At 40.3% G+C, this 19,546-nt stretch overlaps 1 protein-coding gene across 3 annotated transcripts; it reads right to left on the minus strand.

Annotated features, from left to right (window-relative positions):
- Nucleotides 1-1,146: 1,146 nt before the first annotated feature.
- zbtb41 (zinc finger and BTB domain containing 41) lies at nucleotides 1,147-13,896 on the minus strand. Of its 3 annotated transcripts, none has more exons than XM_061244192.1 (11): nucleotides 13,777-13,896; nucleotides 10,019-11,230; nucleotides 9,510-9,717; nucleotides 8,861-8,930; nucleotides 8,173-8,320; nucleotides 4,718-4,847; nucleotides 3,554-3,649; nucleotides 3,057-3,163; nucleotides 2,488-2,593; nucleotides 2,262-2,350; nucleotides 1,147-2,141 (listed from the first exon to the last, which is right to left on the minus strand). In XM_061244192.1, the coding sequence occupies exons 2-11, from the start codon at nucleotides 11,205-11,207 to the stop codon at nucleotides 1,513-1,515; spliced, it is 2,772 nt and encodes a 923-aa protein (XP_061100176.1). In that variant the 5' UTR covers nucleotides 11,208-11,230; nucleotides 13,777-13,896; the 3' UTR covers nucleotides 1,147-1,512. The 3 variants fall into 3 exon arrangements, with proteins under 3 accessions (XP_061100176.1, XP_061100177.1, XP_061100175.1); XM_061244193.1 differs by lacking the exon at nucleotides 13,777-13,896 and adding an exon at nucleotides 13,310-13,605; XM_061244191.1 differs by lacking the exon at nucleotides 13,777-13,896 and adding an exon at nucleotides 11,864-11,949.
- Nucleotides 13,897-19,546: the final 5,650 nt, after the last annotated feature.

A 19,546-nucleotide genomic window follows, 5' to 3' on the forward strand; every position in this document is an offset into this window, starting at 1 on the left:
TAATTCCAGGGCTGAACTTTATTCTGAAATAACTCCATGCCTTCTAAAGTATCCAACTCCAGTGGCTGTTCTGTCTGGTGTGCACTGAGTGTGCATTCTTTATGAAGGCTGTTCTGTCTGTCTGGAACCATGGGTTCCTCTAAACCGTTGTCCAATGATTTCAGAATGAAGATGGTTCATTTCCACCAAGAAGGAAAAGGATACAAAAAACTATTTCAGTGTTTCAAACGACCCATTTCCACTGTCAGAAACATTACAAATAAATGGAACAGTTGAAGTCAAGGCAAGGTCTGGAAGACCAAGAAAGATTGCAGATTGAATGGCCCAAGACATGATGAGGAATGCTCAAAAGGAGCTGCAAAAAATAGTGGCAAACACAGGTTTAGCTGTTCACAGGACAACAATACAACATACTTTAAGTAACAAAGACCTACATGGCAGAGTTGCCAGAATGAACAACCTCAACACAAAATTAAGTGTCTGAAGTATGCAAAAGAAAACACTGAGAAGCCTGAAGCCTTCAACTAACGGAACAAAAAATGAACTTTTTGGCCATCTTTGAAGAGAAGAACACATTGCCAACTGTTGGAAGGAAGTGGATCCATTTTTCTTTGGGGTTGTGTGGCAGCTGGGGGCACAGGAAATATTGTGTGAGTGGAAGGAAGAATGAATTCCACCAAATATCAAACATAGAGGCCAATGTTCAAAGGTTAGTTCAGACACTTAAATTGAAGAGAGTTTTGGTATTCCAGCAAGACAGTGATCCAAAGCATACCTCAAAATCAACCATGAAGTACCTCGAGGAAAGACAGTATGGTTTTGGAATGGCCACCACAGTCCCCAGACTTGAATACTATTGAAAATCTGTGGAGACCTCAATCATGCCATACAAGCAAGAAGTCTAAAGAATATTTCTAAGCTAGAGGTGTTCTGCCAGGAAGAATTCCAAAAGTGAGAACTGAAAGAGTCTTAGGTGGCTGTAGGAAGCATTTTCAAGCTGTTAAAGTAATATTGCTTTAAAATTTGAAGAAATGTTTAACATTGTACCATTTAGAAGTCAGGTTCACTTCTGCTCACTTAGATATTCATTGTAAAAACATTTTGACCAGGGATGCGCAATTTCTTGCACACTACTATATGGACACATTATACGTTCATTTATTTAGTTTATTGGTTACAAATCAGGCCCAATATGCACAATTTGGGTAACTCATTGTAGAAATCCATAAGTTATTTGGCCATCAGAGTACAATCTTGCAAGACATATCTAACCTTTAACCTTCAAGCTCCTCCCCCAAACACTACCACTTGCGCTTGCCAAGTGAGTGCGTAGTAATTACCTCTGATTTGCCAATCCTAAGATGAAAGACAACTCAGCACCCCCAGACAACCATTGCCCAACCCACAGTTTTATGCAGTTGCCACAAGGTAAGAAAAAAATCTTTAAAAATATTTTTTTGGGAAAATGTACAAATAAAATAAAACAAAAACAAAACAGTATAAATGCGACGGTCAGTGAGCATGGTCTGGGTCTGAAATATTTTGCACGGGGGCAGCAGTGTCCAGCCCAAGTAAAGTGCCCAGGTACGACTGATCCCTGGGATCCAACATCTGGTCGGGCCGAACGGGATGCACTATGTTGGCCGGCTGAGGGGTGAGGGTGTACTTCTCCAGAAACACCAGGTCCGCGGCAGGCTGGTATCCCCCGGCCTGTGGCCCCTGGGACTGAGGCGAAATCATCCCCTGCGGTTGGGCAGACAGAGGAGCGGCCTGCCTCACCAGCTCCACCTGGCTGGAAACTTCCGGCATCTGGACGGGCACACACAGCGTGACGGGCACACACACATCCGCAGAAACGTTCTGGAGGATGGTCTTGGGCTCAGACTGGTACACCTTGCCATCAAAGGAAATGGGGATGGGGACCATCTTGTCATGGGCGGGGCCGGTGGTGGGGGCTTCTCCAGGTCGTGTTGTGTGGACGTGGTCCATATGGTACTTCAGCTTGTCCTTCCTCTTGAAGGTAGCACTGCACTGCGGGCAGTTGAAGGGTCGGGCGTCCGAGTGTATCACCATATGCTTCGTTAACGTCTTCTTGATTCGGAACGTCTGGTTGCAAACGTGGCATCTGTACGGTTTCTCCCCTTCAAAACAAACAGGAAGCAGAGTACTTCTTTCTCACTTCAGAACCGGCTCACGGAATTAACAGCAGAGTGATGTGCAAAGACTTGTGTTATTTACAGATGCAAGCTTTTTTCTTTTACCTGAATGTGTCCTGAAGTGCATCTCCAAACTCGACTTTCCTTTGAATTCCTTCTTGCAGACCTCGCACTGATGCACTGCTGCTTTGTACCTATGAAATGATAAAAGTCAGTGACATGTTATGGCACCAATAATTTAATACAAACAGCATATACCAAACCAATTAAATATTTTTTAGCTCCAATACCAAAACGGGGCAACTTGAACCAAAGTCCCCATTCTACTCACTTTTGCCACACTTTTTCTCCAAGGTGAACACTTCTATAATGAACCGTCAGGTGGTCATGGCGCCTGAAGCATTTGCCACACTCTTCACACTGATGAGCTTTCTCTCCTAAGTGAAACACAGCTCTAATTCATTAGGTTACAAAGACTCATGAGTTCATTGTCAGTAAAAAGTATTGAATGTACAGCTAAAAGTTAGGTGAGCTATTAGGCTTTGTTAAATGTTTAATAACTGGGGAAGGTCATTTCGCCGAAAGCACAACTGTGGGTCACTAAGATTAGTTTGATTCAGTGTTAGAAAATGTTGAAAACTCTCATAAAAGTAAATTGTCAAGGTAAAGCATTTTGTCAGACATGAGCTATTCAATTTAGAACCATGGACATTATTTATATATCATTAGCATCATGTTAAAACCCAGACATTTTCACTGTAATTATATTACACCTGAAGTTCTCCAGTTCTATTGTAAGTACATGTCTTAGAATCCAACCATTAAGTTACTTCTAAAAGCCCATGCTATTGAAGCAACGTTTGCATGATATATACACAATTTAGTATGAAGCTTGCGTACCAGAGTGTATTTTCTTGTGTTTGGTCAGATGATCATGTCGAATGAAGGTTTTCCCACATTCTTCACACTCATAGCGCTTGTCATCATGATGCACTCGGAGGTGAAGTCTACCAAAAGGCAAAAAATAGTTTGTGACAAATCCAACAACTGTAATATGCAGGCAACTTGGACAGGCATGTTCAATTGAAGTGAGCACTATAAGTGGGAAAGGCATCATATTCACACTGAGTGTGCATCCTTTATGAAAGCTGGCATACTGTATTCTATAAAATATAGGTCCCATTAAAGTACCACCCTCTGACTGAGAAACCGTTCCAAAACACCCACACAAGGCTAGAAGGCAGTGGTTCTCTACCATTGTACATGGAAGCAGGGTTCAAAATGGTATTGCCATTGATATCATGGATCTATGAAATAACTGTAGCCATTAAATAATTTAAACAATGTGTGAAGCATATGTTTATCTCCTTTGGCAGCTGATGCTGTACTGTACTCACCTGTAAGAGCTCCCATGTCTGAAACTCTGACCACAGATACTGCAAAGGTGGGGCTTTTCCCCACTGTGTATTCTCAAATGTTCTCTCAGAGTTGTTCTGAGGAAAAAATAGAAGCTGTCAAGTGTCATTTTAAAAAGTACATCCAGTATTCCAGGCAAAACGCTTTTTAAAGGTGTAGGTCTCACCCCACCCAGCAGTTTCAGATTGCATGGATTACATGGTGTTCTATATTCACATTTTCAAGAGTACATGGCTGCATTTTATCATAAACTACCACTGATATTCCTTAAATAATTGCTGGTACTGTCTACATTAACTATCTTTACTTTGCCATCTAATGTTACTTTACTTATGTTACAATGCTATTATGTTGTGGAATACAGAGCACATTCATGAATACAAATTGAGCTCTCCATAACACATTAATTACATCTATAAAAAAAAGAAATGGGTTTATGCACTGTAGTTTGCCACCACCTGGGACAGATCTAACCTGAGGATCACAGACCTCGGAATTCTGCAAACATAATACACTCATAAAACATTAATAAGAAGCTATCAAAAAGCTAACATAATAGTGACCTCAAGTACTGATTATAGTTAATAGTTCTAAAAATTCATGCAGTCAACTATATAGCCTCAGTAAATATTCATGAATGAACCACAATGTATTCATTACACGAATACCTAAAAAAAAAGAAAAACACATTCCCCTGAAGTCTCCTTTTAATGGTGTACAGGCAGTACTGCAAATCTATTATATATTGATGGTATGTTGTTGTTACGATGTGATTTTTCACTACAACTGACAACACTGAGTAGCAACAAATATCCGCCGTGAAAGGAGCTGTTAAATGAATGTATCTTGGGATTGGAAGGTGGAGGGTTCCTGTCTGAAGTGATGCAATATTACTGTATGTTTATGCCAAGCGCAGTGGTGTTTTCTTTTTTGAAAAACACCAATACAACAATATGTAAGTGGCAATGTGTGAGGAACATTCTCACTATACGAGGCGCTCTACAAATTAGTCTCAGAAAAGCTAATAATAATGAAACAGCAATTATAATAACAGTAAATGTCGCTGTATACTTACGATATGCGATATCATAGCTTGATACCCATGTAAGATTCATACATCATAGATAGAGACATAAATATCCCACCTTTCACGCACAGACTTCCCACAAATGAAACAGGTCCATTTTCTCTTTCCACCATGGGTGCATTCAATGTGCCGCTTCCTGTTCCCGGTGTCGTTAAACTGTCTGCCACATATGTCACAAGGAAACGGGCCTAAACAATAATGAGCAAACAACAAATTATTGGAACATTGCTCTGAAAAATGTATTTGCCCCCTTCCTGATTGAACCTATTATTGCATTTTTTGTGACTTCCTGAATGAGTTATCGCAGCACCCTTTTGGCAGGCTAGCCACTCCCGGGAAGATTCACCACTGTTCCAGTTTTTCTCCATTTGACACTAATGCTCTGAGCCTTACAAATGGCTTTGTAACCCTTTACAAAGCCATTTGTAATAATATCTAATGATTTGTAGTAATCTTTAATCTCATCTGGAACTTCCTCTGATCGTGGCATCATAGCTGCCAACTCTCATGCTTTCGGCGTGAGACACACGTATTTGCATGTGCGTGTGAAAACAGGCAAATGCGTGTGTCTCACGCCGAAAGCGTGAGAGTTGGCAGCTATGTGGCATAATGTGTTGTTGAAACTTTGTAGTCACTGCTTCACTCTGATGGTAAGTTTCGATATGAGTGAGGTTTATATTCAACAGGGGTGGTTACACTCAAGCCTGACTGTGTTCAATCAGCTGAATCTAATGATCAATTACATTTGGTTAATTTGTTGATTGAGTAACAAAGTGGACAGCTACTTTCGGTGATATGAGTGTTTGATACCTTTTCTCATTAAATAAATTAAATAATAATTTCAAAAAATGTGTTTTGTCTACTCCTTTTCCCTTTGCCTAATATTAAAGTCTGTCTAAATATCTGAAACCATTTAATATGAGTAAAATGCAATAGTGGAGTTCTACACACTTCATCCTACTCTATTGCCTACTTAAAGACCAACAAAAAAAGTATGTATAAAATCAATTATACACATTATGTCCTACATGTTAATTCTCAAACATATATATATGTAAAAAAAATTTTTTTTTAATGATTAGGACAAAAAATATGACTTGTTTAAAAAATATATTTTTGCTGTCCTCTGTCCTTTTCTGTCGGACCTGTCCAGGGTGTATTCCTGCCTTTCCAGCCCCCCTGCCACCCTGTTCGGGATAAGCGGGTTAGGATAATGAATGAATAAATGAATGAATGAATGTAGCGTAGTGCTTAAGGTACATGACTGGGACCCGCAAGGCCGGTGGTTCGATCCCCAGTTTAGCCACAATAAGATCCACAATAAGATCACAACAAGGCCCTTAACCCTGCATTGCTCCAGGGGAGGATTAACTCCTGCTTAGTCTAATCAACTGTACATCGCTCTGGACAAGAGCATCTGCCAAATGCCAATGTAATGTAATGTTAATGTAATTATTATCACTGTATTAGTACAAACATATATGTCTCATTTTTATATAGCCGAATACCACTATTGTATCATTTCTAAAGGCCTCTATTCAAACTTATGGAATGGAAAAATGATGCATGCTTCATTAAATATGAAGTCGTGAAAATTCTATAGATGCAAGTCTGAGGCCAAATTCTCTCACTGTCTGGACACCACTGGTATGGTTTCAATTCATTTGGGGAGTGTTGCAATATTGCAGCTCAAAGAATAGAGGGAATTAAAACTCAAACGTGATTAAGAATTCCCTCAGTACACCCCCACTAGCTACAGCTCCCACTTCGCCCGGCTCAGGGTTCTAATATTAAATATTAATACTGGGGATATAATATTAAGTATTCATGGTTAGTTTTCCAAGAATAGTTTTTTTGGAACATGAGCAGCAATAAAATAAAATTATGTTATAAATTGTAATACTTAATATTTGAAATGTCTTAAACACAACTAAATAAAATTGGTCTAAAGCCATGTGTTGGTAACTGGAAAATATACAAGCTACACATCTTTAAATCAGTAATACATTGTGTTGAATTAAGGTTTTTGCACATTCCACACTCCTACACTGCTTGTCATTATAACAGAAACAGTACAACTGGAAATGTTCTGCCAATCAGCAAAGAGGCATTTCTCTGGAACAGCTGGTAGTGTGTGGGTGCCTGACTAGGGTGACCAGATTCACCCTAACAGGCCAAATGCGGGACAAACAGTAAGACTGATAATGTCCATTCTTTATAGGCTACCAATGCAAAATGTATGGAACTTATAATATCATGCGTATTGGGTTAGACACATATCGCGCCTGCAGTTACACTCTTTCCCACTAGTCTGTGCATATAGCATAATATGCTTGAATACCTAACAGATTCCTATTACTATAAATTACTAACGTCATAGGCGTGACCAATGGTAAGTGCAGTCTTTATTGATACATAATTTAGACGCAATGTGCAATTTAATAAAAGAATTATGAACAGTCAGCCAATCCAGATGGAATTAACAGGATAGCTCAATCACAGTCTTTCGAATCATGACCTGACTTCATAATTAGACATGAAATTAAATAAATTAAGTGCAAATCTTGCCTGTCGAAATCAAGAATCAATTGCAGGTCATCTATTCGCCTGGACATGAACTGGATGGTTAGGAGGATTTCAAAATGAAATACAAAAATAAATCCACTTTACAATAATTTCCTTTGCAATCTGCGATAAGTTGCTACAGATGCAAGTCAAGTGACAGGGATAGCTTGTTACCACAGCCGGCTGACCTGTATGAATGGGAGCAGTGCAGTGTGTGATACATGTTTATTAGCTGCAGTCTGTCTGGCTATCATCTTTGGGTTTAAGTATAAATGCATCCATAGATCAGGGACTTGTATCAGGAAGCAGGACTACTGAGTTAGCCGGAAGTGCACTGAGCAGATCCTGGAATCCTCCTAAATCTTGAACACGAACTGAAAAAAACCCCCAGCTCAGTGGAGGTGGGTCCACTCTCCCATAATATTTTTCGACAGGTATATCCCCGATCACCTCACTTGGGGCCGTTTCTTGTCCTGAGAATGAAGGAGGTGACTTCTTGTGCTTTCCGTTTGCTTATTTAAAAAAAGGTTGTAATCTTTTGGCCTGCGCAGATTCAAGTAGTAGCATGAATTAGTGGTATCCTCCATCAAACAGTTAAAGTCGGCAATTGCCCTTTTTAGACATCAACAATTCGACCGTCAGAAATCTGTCCCTTTCACATCCCTAGTCTCGAGCAGAACATGGGTGACAGTACCATGGGACAACATATTTCCATTTACAGTCTACTACTGACATCAACCCTGAAACTACCCTGAAAGAGTCCAGCCCTGTTTTCAGTGCTTTTTCATTTCTAACTAAAGCCCTAATAAAATGTTAAAATGAATCTCAAACTCAGACTGGACATATAGGTTCAATGATCCGTAGCAACTTATCGCAATTGACTCTTTAAATGTGGTATCTCACCAGCTCTTCAAACACAGAGATAAACAAATGAGTTGGCTACATTACCTAAGTGGTACTTCTCATGGTGCTTAAGTCTTGCGAATCTGGACTTGAAGTAGTCGTCACAGTAAGCGCACTTGAAGGGCCGGGCCTGCGAGTGAAGGATCATGTGCTCTTCCAAGTGTGGCCGCCGGGTAAAGGACTTGTGGCAGATCTACCTCAAAAAACCGAAGAGAAAATAAGGCGGCCATCTTGTACAACAGGCGAGGCTCTGCATCCTTCTCAAGACCTCAGGTATAGATCTGTATTCTGGGGCTGCTCCACTTTGGCCCTAAAGGCTCAATCCAACAGGTTTCTAGCTTTCTCTATGCCAATTACGTGCCTGCAACGGGAGAAGCCACACTGGTTCAATCAAGAAAACGATTAGTTGAACTGAGAGGATAAACCATCTGGGAAACCACTGGGAAAATTGCAGGCACTGTTGTAGCACGTCACTACAGTGCAGGTCTGTCTTACTGGGTAAATTATGCTTCTTATTTTATTGGCAAACTAACACATACATTTGTTACAATGTGAATCTGTGTTCTGTGCCAGCTGTGAAAAAAATATCCTCTCATGAGAACTCTCATCTTTCCATCTCTCTATCAAGCTCCCAAATAAATATGTATAGATACATGCATATATGGAATACAATCACAAGAGTGCACTTACAATACAGTATATTATAGGCTTATATCATGGGATAAAAACTTACATCACATTTCCATCCTTCACTCTTCCTCTTCTTGATGGAAAGGAATTCTTGAATGTGGTCAGGATGGAATCTGAAAATACCAGGCAGATATTTATGTTCATTAAGGACTGTTTAACCAACACTAATCTCACTACAAAGGTAAGCTTTGGCCTGGTATGCAAGCAGTTCAGGCAAATGCACACTGGATTGTCCTTATCGTTTCATGACTTGAGAGGAAAAGGCAAACTCAGAGAAATAGGAGAAATAGGCACATTTTTGCATCTTTGCCAGAAAGAACCCCATACCCAGACTGCAATAAAATTTTTATACATTTATACATTTGAAAAGCAGTTTCTGTTAGCTCCCTAGCTGCTTCTTTTAAGGGGCAAAGCAGCATTCAACAAAATCACTACAGCTTTTCTAATGCAAAGAATCTTCAAAAAACTCCAGTGAATCCTTTAAGTTGTCAATGGCCTTATTTGTAAAGGAATACTTTCGCAATTTTGAATCTCAATCTAACCACTGTAACCAATTCAAAAAAGCACTGTACACATTCAAAAGCATGAAAATGTCCTAGATCAAGTACCTTCAAGGTCATCACTATTTTCCCTCCACCTTTCAAAGTTTTCTCTAATCATGATGCCATATAGCTTATGACAGACAATACTACCTTCTGACATGCTTTGCCAAGGTCTTCCTGCTGGCATGTAGTTTATTGCAAAATGGACATTTGTGCTCCTTCTTCTGAAAGGGTGTTTCGCTATTGTGCTTCTTTCTGTGCACAGTGAGGTTTGACTTAGTGGAATAACACTGGTTGCAAATGTCACACTGGAATGGTTTCTCTCCTGTGTGGACACGGGTGTGACTCTCATACTTCCCTATAAAGAGTCAGAAAAAGGGGAAACAATTTTAACAATATGACATGCAGTTATTGTACTGTAATGACAAAACTCCCAATTGCCAACCGAAGCACCAGAAATGGGCCAAAAAGCCTTGTGTACTAGCCAAAACTACTGCTACCTAAGGAACATGAGAGCTGACATTGACCAGTTTTTGACACATTTACATGGATGTATCATTGTGCTACCAGTGCCACATCACTATTATTATTATTATTATTATTATTATGATTATTAGTGTATTATTACTAGTTACAAAATCAAACATTTTGCAGCACACCTGCTCGGTCAAATGTCTTGTCACATTTGGGGCACTTGAGGATTTTCCTGCTGGAGCTCTGGATGATGACGGGAGCCAGACCCTCAGGGTAGGACTGATCAAGGCCTTCAGCACCAGCACTGTGCTCATCCCCGTCAACGTCATTGTGCTGCTCCTGCATCTCGTCTGAATTCTCCTCATACAGCCTGTCGTCACCGTCCAGCAAGCTCTTCCTGTCAACTTCCTCCCCCTGTCCAAATGGCTCGTCCTCCTCATCCTCATCTTTCTCCTGCTCTGCCTGCTCCTCTTCCTCTTCTGCCAGGATAGGCAGCTCCTTGGCAATGGTTTTTCCGGGGATGCTCTTGTCTGGCATGCCGGCTGTACTCTCGTCGCATCCCCGGTCGAACTTGGCCGGACACTTCCTCTTCCGGGCAGACCTCCTGGCAGCTGGCGGGGAGGCGGTGGTGAGAGATTCTGGATCCTTCCGCCTCTCTTCAGTGCGACCATCCCGGCAGTGGCCCCGAACCAAATGATTCTCCAAGGACTTTCTGTAGCAGAAAGTCCGGCTGCAGAGGGTGCACTGGCTGCCACCAGGAACCCGGGCAACGTTCTCCGCTGGGCTTTGCGGGGTGTCAGAGCAAGATGGTTCTACCGGTGATTGTTGTACCTCGACTGGATCTGCTAAAGTTTCCTCAGAAGTCAGCAATCTCACAGCATCAATCATGTCCAGAAACCTAGCCGCTTCCACCAGGGAAGGGATCTCGCCATCAGAAACAATAAACTCTGATGTGTACAAAAACCGGAGCAAGTGCTGAAACACCGAGTCATCAACCCGATCAAGAGTCATGTGACTGGTTTCAGGGTTGGCAGTCAGTTGGCCATAAAAGTACCTGCTCCCAAAAGCCACAACCACTTTATGTGCACTGTACTGTTTGCCATTGACAACGATGTCCAGGTCACAAAATGATGATGGCTGCTGTCTGTCCTCATTCAAAAACTTGAGGAAATTGCTATTGTGCTGGGTGAAACTAAAGTGCCTTTTTTGCTGTGAAGCAACAGCCTGCAGACCCCTGGAATGTTTCAAGCCATCGTCTAACGACACAGAGGTGCCGCTATGGGCCAGGGAATCTGGATGTGTTTCTCTCTCCGAGCAAAACCTGATGTCAGTCATCTGCTTGGAGTGTCGGGAGAGACTGAGCTTCCCTTTCATTTTAGATGGGTCCTCTCAGAGCTCTACAAAGAAAAAGAAAAATCACAAAACACTGCTACAATACCAGAAATACAGGGGGGTGTAGTTAGGAGCTGCTTTATATGGGAATGATACACTCAGTGACCACTTTATTAGGTACATATTAGACCTATTTATTTGAATTATTGGTCTTCTGCAGCTGTAACCCATCCACTTCAAGGTCAAAAATGTTCACTTCTGCATACCACTCTTGTATTTGAGTTACTTGTATTTGAGTTGCCTTCATGTCAGCAAGAACAAGTCTGGCCATTCTCTTCTGACCTCTCTCATTAACAAAGCATTTTTGTCCACAGAACTGCAGCTCACTGGATGTTTTTTTATTTTCTTTTGTTTTTGCACCATTCTCTATAAATACTAAGAGACTGTTGTGCCTCCCATACATAGAAGTCTACCATACACAGAAGACTAGACTAGCTTGACTACAGAGGGTAAACTACCAGATGCAAACCACTGATAAGCTTGAAGAACATTAAGGCAAGATTATAGCTTGCTAAAAAGCACTTAAGAGGTGTCCAGGAGTTCTGGAGTCTTGTGGACAGATGAGACAAAGATGAACATGTACTAGACTGATGGAAAACGTAAAGTGTGGAGAAAAAAAGGAAAGATCCAAAGCATACCACGTCATCCGTGAAACATGGTTGAGGGGGTGTTATGGCTTGGGCCTGAATGGTTAACAGTGGAACAGGCTCACTTGTCTTCATCATGATGTGACTGCAGACAGAATTAGAACAATTAATTCTGAAGTCTACAGAAATATTTTATCTGCTCAGATAAAATCAAACTTATTGGACGGCACTTCATCATGCAACAAGACAATGACCCGAAATATACTGCTGGGGGGGGGGGGGGGGGGGGGGGTGATGTACAAAATGTTCTATAATTTCTTTCAAAACGGTTCATTCGATAAGGATGAAAATACCCTCAAATTAAATCTGATAGTCTGCACTTCAATCTCACTGTCACTGCATCCTTTCAAAATCAAAATGCTGGACTACAGAACCAACATCACAAAAAACGTGTCACTGTCCAATTAATTATGGTGTTCACTCTATATATGCATCTGACTGAGCACTTTATTAGGAACACCTACTTATACATGCAATTATCTAATCAGGCAATCCTGTGGCAGCAGTGCAATGCACAAAATCATGCAGATACGTGTCAGGAGCTTCATTCATTCATTCATTATCCTACCCCGCGTATCCTGAAAGGGTCGCAGGGGGGCTGGAGCCTATCCAGCATACATTGGGGAAAAGGCAGGAATACACCCTGGACAGGTTGCCAGTCCATCGCAGGGCACACACACCATTCACTCACACACTCATACCTACGGGCAATTTAGACTCTCCAATCAGCCTAACCTGCATGTCTTTGGACTGTGGGAGGAAACCAGAGTACCCGGAGGAAACCCACGCAGACACGGGGAGAACATGCAAACTCCACACAGAGAGGCCCCAGCCGACGGGGATTCGAACCCAGGACCTCCTTGCTGTGAGGCGGCAGTGCTACCCACTGCACCATCCGTGCCACCGTCAGGAGCTTCAGTTCATCTTCATATCAACCATCAGAATGTGGAAAAATGTGATCTAAGTGACTTTGACCATGGAATGATTGTTGGGGGCAGACAGGGTGGGATGAGTATCTCAGAACTGCTAATCTCCTGAATTCTCACTCACAACTAGCCTCTACAGTTTTTAGAGAATGGTGTAAAAAACAAAAAACACCCATTGAGCAGCAGTTCTGCAGACAAAGTGGTCAAAGTGACAGTAATGCAAATAACCACACATTAGTCGTATGCAGTATGCAGAAGTGCATCTCTGAACACACAACCCTTCAAACTTCTAAGTGGATAGGCTACAGCAGAAGACCAATCAGTCTAATATATATATATATATATATATATATATATATATATATATATACACACACACACACACACACACACACACACACACACACACACACATTACGCAAACTTGTATATTGTTTGTACACACACTTTTGCTTCTACTGCAATTTGAGTGTGTACCTGGGAATCTACTGAAGTTAATAGGCTAACTTACTTGAACGACCTGCTTTTATTTGTTTTCAGATATGCCAAGTCTACTAAGCTAGCACGAATTGTTTATCGCAAAGTGTCACGTTGTTTCCTAAAAGGTCACAGACATCAAACAGTAAGAGTTGAGACGACTTATCCAAACGGTAATGTCAGTAATACAGCAAAAAGCTATCTTGCTAATTAGCTCACGACAGCTAAGCTATCTAAAGAGCAAGCTACATTCCTTCCGGTTTTGTTAATTTTAGCGACTTGCTAACAAATGTTGCGCTGCCCTCATTCATAGTGAGACTTATGATACATTGACCGTTTTTGACAGTCGACTACAATGATGCAGTTTCGAATTCGCTACCTCCTTGCGGACCCCCATTTCTATCCCACCGGCCCCCCGTAAGAGGAGAACAGTGACAACCGACCCTTTTATGCCCCATGGGAAACATACGCTGGCTCGTGAAAGCTGTAAATATTTCCTACCTTACGAACGCAGATCAGCTAAGCATGAATAGATCCAATTGAACATAGATGTACGTAAATAGGCCGACTAAAAATAATATTTTCTGAATATCACAAAACGACCTCCTCCCTATTTTCTGAATAAGCTGCATTGCCATTGGCTGCACAGTTAACCTACTGCTTCGACGTGTTTATATGAGCTAAACAAGCCAAAAAAATAGAATTAAATTGCATTAAAGCTTGAATTTTGAGTGTTTGCGGAAACTAATACATGAAAGAGCGTATACTACACACAAAAGAATATGGACACCTGACAATGTGTGTATGTGCAGCCTATACTTTCACAGAGCAAGATCCTCATATAGCGTGTTTTAGGACATCTTACTGCGCAGCATTTCTGCGCAGATTCCCTGATTTGTAAGTAACCGGAGTGGCTCGTCCTAATCTCAATCCATTCAGTTACCAGTCGATCCAGGTGAATTGATCAGTGTTTGTGCGTGTAAAACATGACTCCTTCAATACTTACATTAATTATCTGCACAATTTTGGGGATCGCAGTGGTGATGCACAGGAGGTTAATAGATAGATAGTTCACCAATTCGGATATATCAAACATTCAAATTACAGAAAAATGCGGACGCGCTTTAAAGCAGTAATAAGCCTACTCTCCATGTATGACATTAGTCATTTTTTTAATCGAACGCCACTGGAATGGCATCTTTATTTGATTGTCTTGATTTCATGATCTTCTTTTTTTAGCCAACATTGACTAAAACTAAGCGCAAAGACACGGACTAGATAAAGCAATATGGTATGGTTGGGCTGATTAACAGTAAAACATGTAGCCTAACATTATAGTATTTATTGCCCACAGCTGCGTTGCAACACATATGATATAACTGGATCGCGAACATTTTCCATAATCAGCCTAATTGGATAAAAAAAATATTTCCCATTTTCCTCATCACCACGCAGGAAGACGCTTTGGATTGGATTTTCCTCCCATGTGCATTTGTTGCTATGGCAATGTTAATGAATTACGGTTTTGCAAAGTAGCCCTTCAAGCAGCTAGTTTACAGTACATCAGACTATACAGGTGATGACACCTAGGCCTGTGTGCTAATTGGTCAGCAACAGATTAAAATTATATCAACAGATTCATCAATTTATAAAAACATTGTTAGCCCATAGTGTAGGCTACGCATTGGATTGCCATAGGCAATGAATTAAAACGAAACGATGTGGCACTACTGCATTCATTAATATTTGCCCTTGCAAATTCCCTTGTTGGTAGGATACATGTAGGCATATGCAATAGTATTAATAATAAGAATAACAATTGTTATTATTATGGAATGAATAGCCCTACTACTAGGTCTACTACTAGCTACTGCTACAACCTACTACTCCACTATTAGTCGTCGTCTACTACTACTACTACTACTACTACTACTACTACTGCTGCTGCTGCTGCTGCTGCTGCTAATAATAATAATAATAATAATAATAATAATAATAATAATAAAAGCAATAATATTATTAATATAGGCTACGTATATCTCTTTTTATTTTACATTTGCTATGATAAAGGGTCGTCTGAGGCACTAATTTAACCTAAACGAAGATTGCGTTCACCAATAATTCCTACTTTATGGTAGGATCGCATATTGTCTGCCCCCAATTTAAGGAGATTATTGTATTAAGCACGCGAATCTCCAATGCCATCTGCCGGGCACACGGTGTGGTTTTCTTAACAGGGTTTCAGTAGTTTGTTCTACTTAACTATTTACGAGCCCGGACCACCCAGTTTATTTCTAAAATAATTTCTAATAGATTTTTAATCTATGGCCCAGGTCCATGTGGCCGTGAACCTTCTCGAGGGCCGAGTAGCAACGCACTCATTGGTAAACACCTATAACAACAACCTATGTACCTACACCCGAGAGCATTCAGGCGCGTGGCAGCAGTGGTAGCTCGGACCTGTTGATCGAGGACGCACGTGCAGCGCGCCTGTCAGAGGATGAAAATGCAGCACATATGATGAGTTCTTACAGAAAATGGCTCTCTCGCTGTTTTTGGTTTCCATTCTATCTGTTGGCATCTGGACACAAAGTAAGTTTTTTTTGTTTGTTTTTTTACCTGTTTGTTTCTCTTCGCATCTCGCTTCTAGTCATAGGCGGTTGACGATGTAAGTAACAGAACTGAATTATTTGTTACTATTTGGGAACTGTAAGAAATAGCAAAGCTTTGCATTTTTTCAGTTGTGTTTTATAAAATATCTGTTTGAAATATATATATATATTTCTAAATGAAATCAAGGAAACTATTGGTTGTTGTCGTGTATGTACATTGGGTTTCAGAAGATGAAATTGCAAACAAATAGGCCATACTTTCTGGTCACTTTGTTGTTTCCTGGCTTTTCCTCGAAAACCATAGATTGTAACGTTATAGCTGAATGACTTATGTTGCATAATGTATAAAATAAAATAATTAATAGATAACAGGCTAAATTTGAACATGTTACATGTTACTAAACTATACAAATGTAGCCTACACAGTGGCCTCGAATCCGTAAGTCTCAAATGGATGTCTTTTTCATCAGAAGTCACTTCATAACTTTCAGAAAGGTTGTAGATCACCAAAAAAGTGATATTATCATGGAGGCTAAAATAGATTTGTTTTCGCTGGAGAATGTGACAACCTGTCACTATACTAGATGATAGTAGCTTGTTTTTATGTGACAGATCTTTAAGAAAAAGAAATTATGTAGTTGCTGAACACCCCCCCCCCCCCCCCCCCCCCCTTGCCATTGGCTGTGGCAATTAGAACCAGTTTTCTACCAATGACCTTGAATTATTGTCCAGTATACAATGTTTTGGTACAGAGTGTGAAAGGACTATAAACACAGGCAGAGGGTGATTTAACATGTCGGTGAGCCTTTTTCAGTGATAGAAAGGGATTGAAATATTTGGGCAGTCCATAATGGGGAGAAATATTTTGCCTGAAAATTCACTAGAACCTTCCACTGAGTTATGCCTTCATTATTGTACAGCTTCTTAATCCAAAACTGCTCATAGGAATAATATGAGGCATGTTAACCTATGCCCTTGATGTTTTGTATTCAAAGTATGGTTTAGTGTAGAATATTTCAGGCATTAGTATGCAAGCCGTCTGGTTGCACGCTGAAACTGATGTTGATTCCATGTTGAATATTTATTCCGATCTTTGGGGGCAAAGGTGAAAGGGGCTGGAGATAACACATTCACAGAAACACTTTGATGGAATTTAACAGCGCTCTGTGGCAGAACGTGTTGGGATTAAGATGAGTCCACAGGGTTAGTTCTCATTGTCAGGCATGAACACAGGGCTTGTTGTAGTACTCAGCAGTGGATTGAAGGTATGTCTGGACAAGATGTGTGACCTTACAACTGAGTGCTAACTCTGAAATCCCCATCTGCACCATGTAGAGATAATTATTGGCTTCTCAAAATTGTATGAATATTAATGAAATGGTATACTTAAGATGTTACTTAATCCATTGTTATATGTATGCATTTTTTAAAAGTGGTTTCCTGCTGTAATTCACCAGTGGCTATGCAGTAAGTAGGCGTAGGATGTGATATTATATGGCGGACCATCTACATGTTTATAGTTCTTAGTCAGGTTGGATCTAGTTAGTGCTTAGATTGGATCTTTTTAATATGTAATTAAGATGCACTATCCCATAATTTTGTTTACAAAAAGGTATACATTGATGAAAATACACACAGGCATATGGATATCTTGATCTTGTTTAACCTATGTTGCTTTGTGATCTTGTGATTTGAAAATGTTTGTAATACAAGCCTATACCTTATGCTATGTTTTTTGTCAATTTAGTATGAAACAGTTGATTTGTTTATGATGAATGTTATTATCATGACACAGAGTGCATAGAGGTCCTCTGAAGAAAAGAAAGAAAAAGAAAAAAGAAAAAATTATCTGAAACCATGCATTGTTACAATACATTAGACTAAGCAGAGCAATGTGGGGTTAACCCCTTAAGTATTGCCCCTTTTTACATTACATTACATTATTGGCATTTGGCAGACGCTCTTATCCAGAGCGACGTACAACGAAGTGCATACCCATAACCAGGGGTAAGTGCGCTGAAAGACCCTAGAGGGAAGTACAATTTCAATTGCTACCCGTACAACAAAGATAAGGACCAGGGCCGTCTTCAGTTTGCGCTTGAAGGTGGGGAGAGATTTTACAGTTCTGACCTCAACGGGGAGTTCGTTCCACCACCGTGGAGCCAGAACAGACAGTAGTCATGAGCGTGAGGTGGAGGTTCGGAGAGGGGGAGGTGCCAAGCGGCCTGTGGAGGCTGAACGAAGAGGTCTGGCAGGTGTGTAGGGTCTGATGATTTTTTGTAGGTAAGCTGGGGAAGACCCCTTAACTGCTTGGAAGGCTAGCACCAATTTTGAATTTGATGCGAGACACAAACTTGAAAATGACATAGCCAAAATAAAATTACTATTCTTGAACCCTTTGGATTACAGGCATAATCCTGGTCTTTTCTTTGGGGTTTGTTTTCCGAGAGTTACTCTACATATTACTAAAGGAATGGTACAGAAGCCCAAATATAGTGAAAGAGGAAGCTTTTATTTTCACTGAAAAGATTTTCTGTTTTTGCATGGATACAGATTATTGTGGCTATGGCTGATGCTGTTAGAAACACAAAGGAGCCATAGCTGCAACACTGGACAAATCCCATTTCAAATTTTTTGACAATATCACCAAAATAAGCATTCGGCATTGTTCTTTCCTAAGGTAGAAGATCATACTGTATATAAGTATAGAAATGACAATAATAACATATTGTATACTAATATATAATTGAGGTCCATTGATTTAAGTTTTTATCAAATACCCAACCCCCATCAACAAGTCAAATACATTCCACAATTTCACATGCTATTTATTATTCAAAAGCAGGCTGGCTCCTTGTTTATAAGCTTACTGAATAATAATTTAACATTTTTAGAATGTATTTAGATGCTCACCCTATATATAATGGGGAAAATTCCCTATATTGTGGAGTCAAAGGTGTTTTCAAATACTCACAAGAGATTCCTAAAGCAATGGCATCTTAAAATAGATTACACAGATGGAACCATGAGTTTTAACACTTTGAAATGTGTTAAAATAATTATTGAGAATTGCACCGTGGAAAAAGGAATGAATGCAAAAAAACGCACTTAAGGGGTTAAGGGCCTTGCTCATGGGCCAAACAGCTGATAGAGGAAATCAGGAATGGGCAAATATTTTTTTTCATGGCACTGTGTGCAAATATTGGATATCATTTTATTTTTTAAATATCATAATTTCCAACTGGTGAGCAACATTAGATTTATTTGAGCCCATTTTCTGATGCAGTGTAAATGTAGTAACTCTTTGAAGAACACAGTGTAATGAAGAACACCTTGAGGGCAGCTGCAATAAGCAGTATAGTACAGTGTACCTAAAGGAGAAACAAGGAAAAATAAGGTCAAATTACACCCAGGGCTTAAATGAAGGATTGAAGATTGTGCGGTTGAAATGTGTTGGAAACAATGTCATGAAAACAAGAGGGTGCATGGATTTCTTTATAGAGGAAAACGGGAGCACTCAAAATGCCTGGAATGATGTGTGTCTATAAGTCCATTACCATGGCAACAGGGCCCATTCAGAACAGGACCGTGCAATCTGTTGCCATGGCAGCATTATGAGATGCTCCGTGCCAGAAGCAGGAGGCTAGAGGGATTTTGTT

The sequence above is a fragment of the Conger conger genome, chromosome 5, assembly GCF_963514075.1.
Source record: "Conger conger chromosome 5, fConCon1.1, whole genome shotgun sequence".
NCBI lineage: Eukaryota > Metazoa > Chordata > Actinopteri > Anguilliformes > Congridae > Conger > Conger conger.

Coding starts and splice junctions, on each gene's coding strand:
- zbtb41 (XM_061244192.1), bottom strand. CDS start 11,207: ATGAAAGGGAAGCTCAGTCTCTCCCGACACTCCAAGCAGATGACTGAC. Junction 3,650..4,717: donor GGGAAGTCTGTGCGTGAAAG/GTGGGATATTTA, acceptor TTTTTTCCTCAG/AACAACTCTGAGAGAACATT. Junction 2,142..2,261: donor GCACTTCAGGACACATTCAG/GTAAAAGAAAAA, acceptor TTTGTTTTGAAG/GGGAGAAACCGTACAGATGC.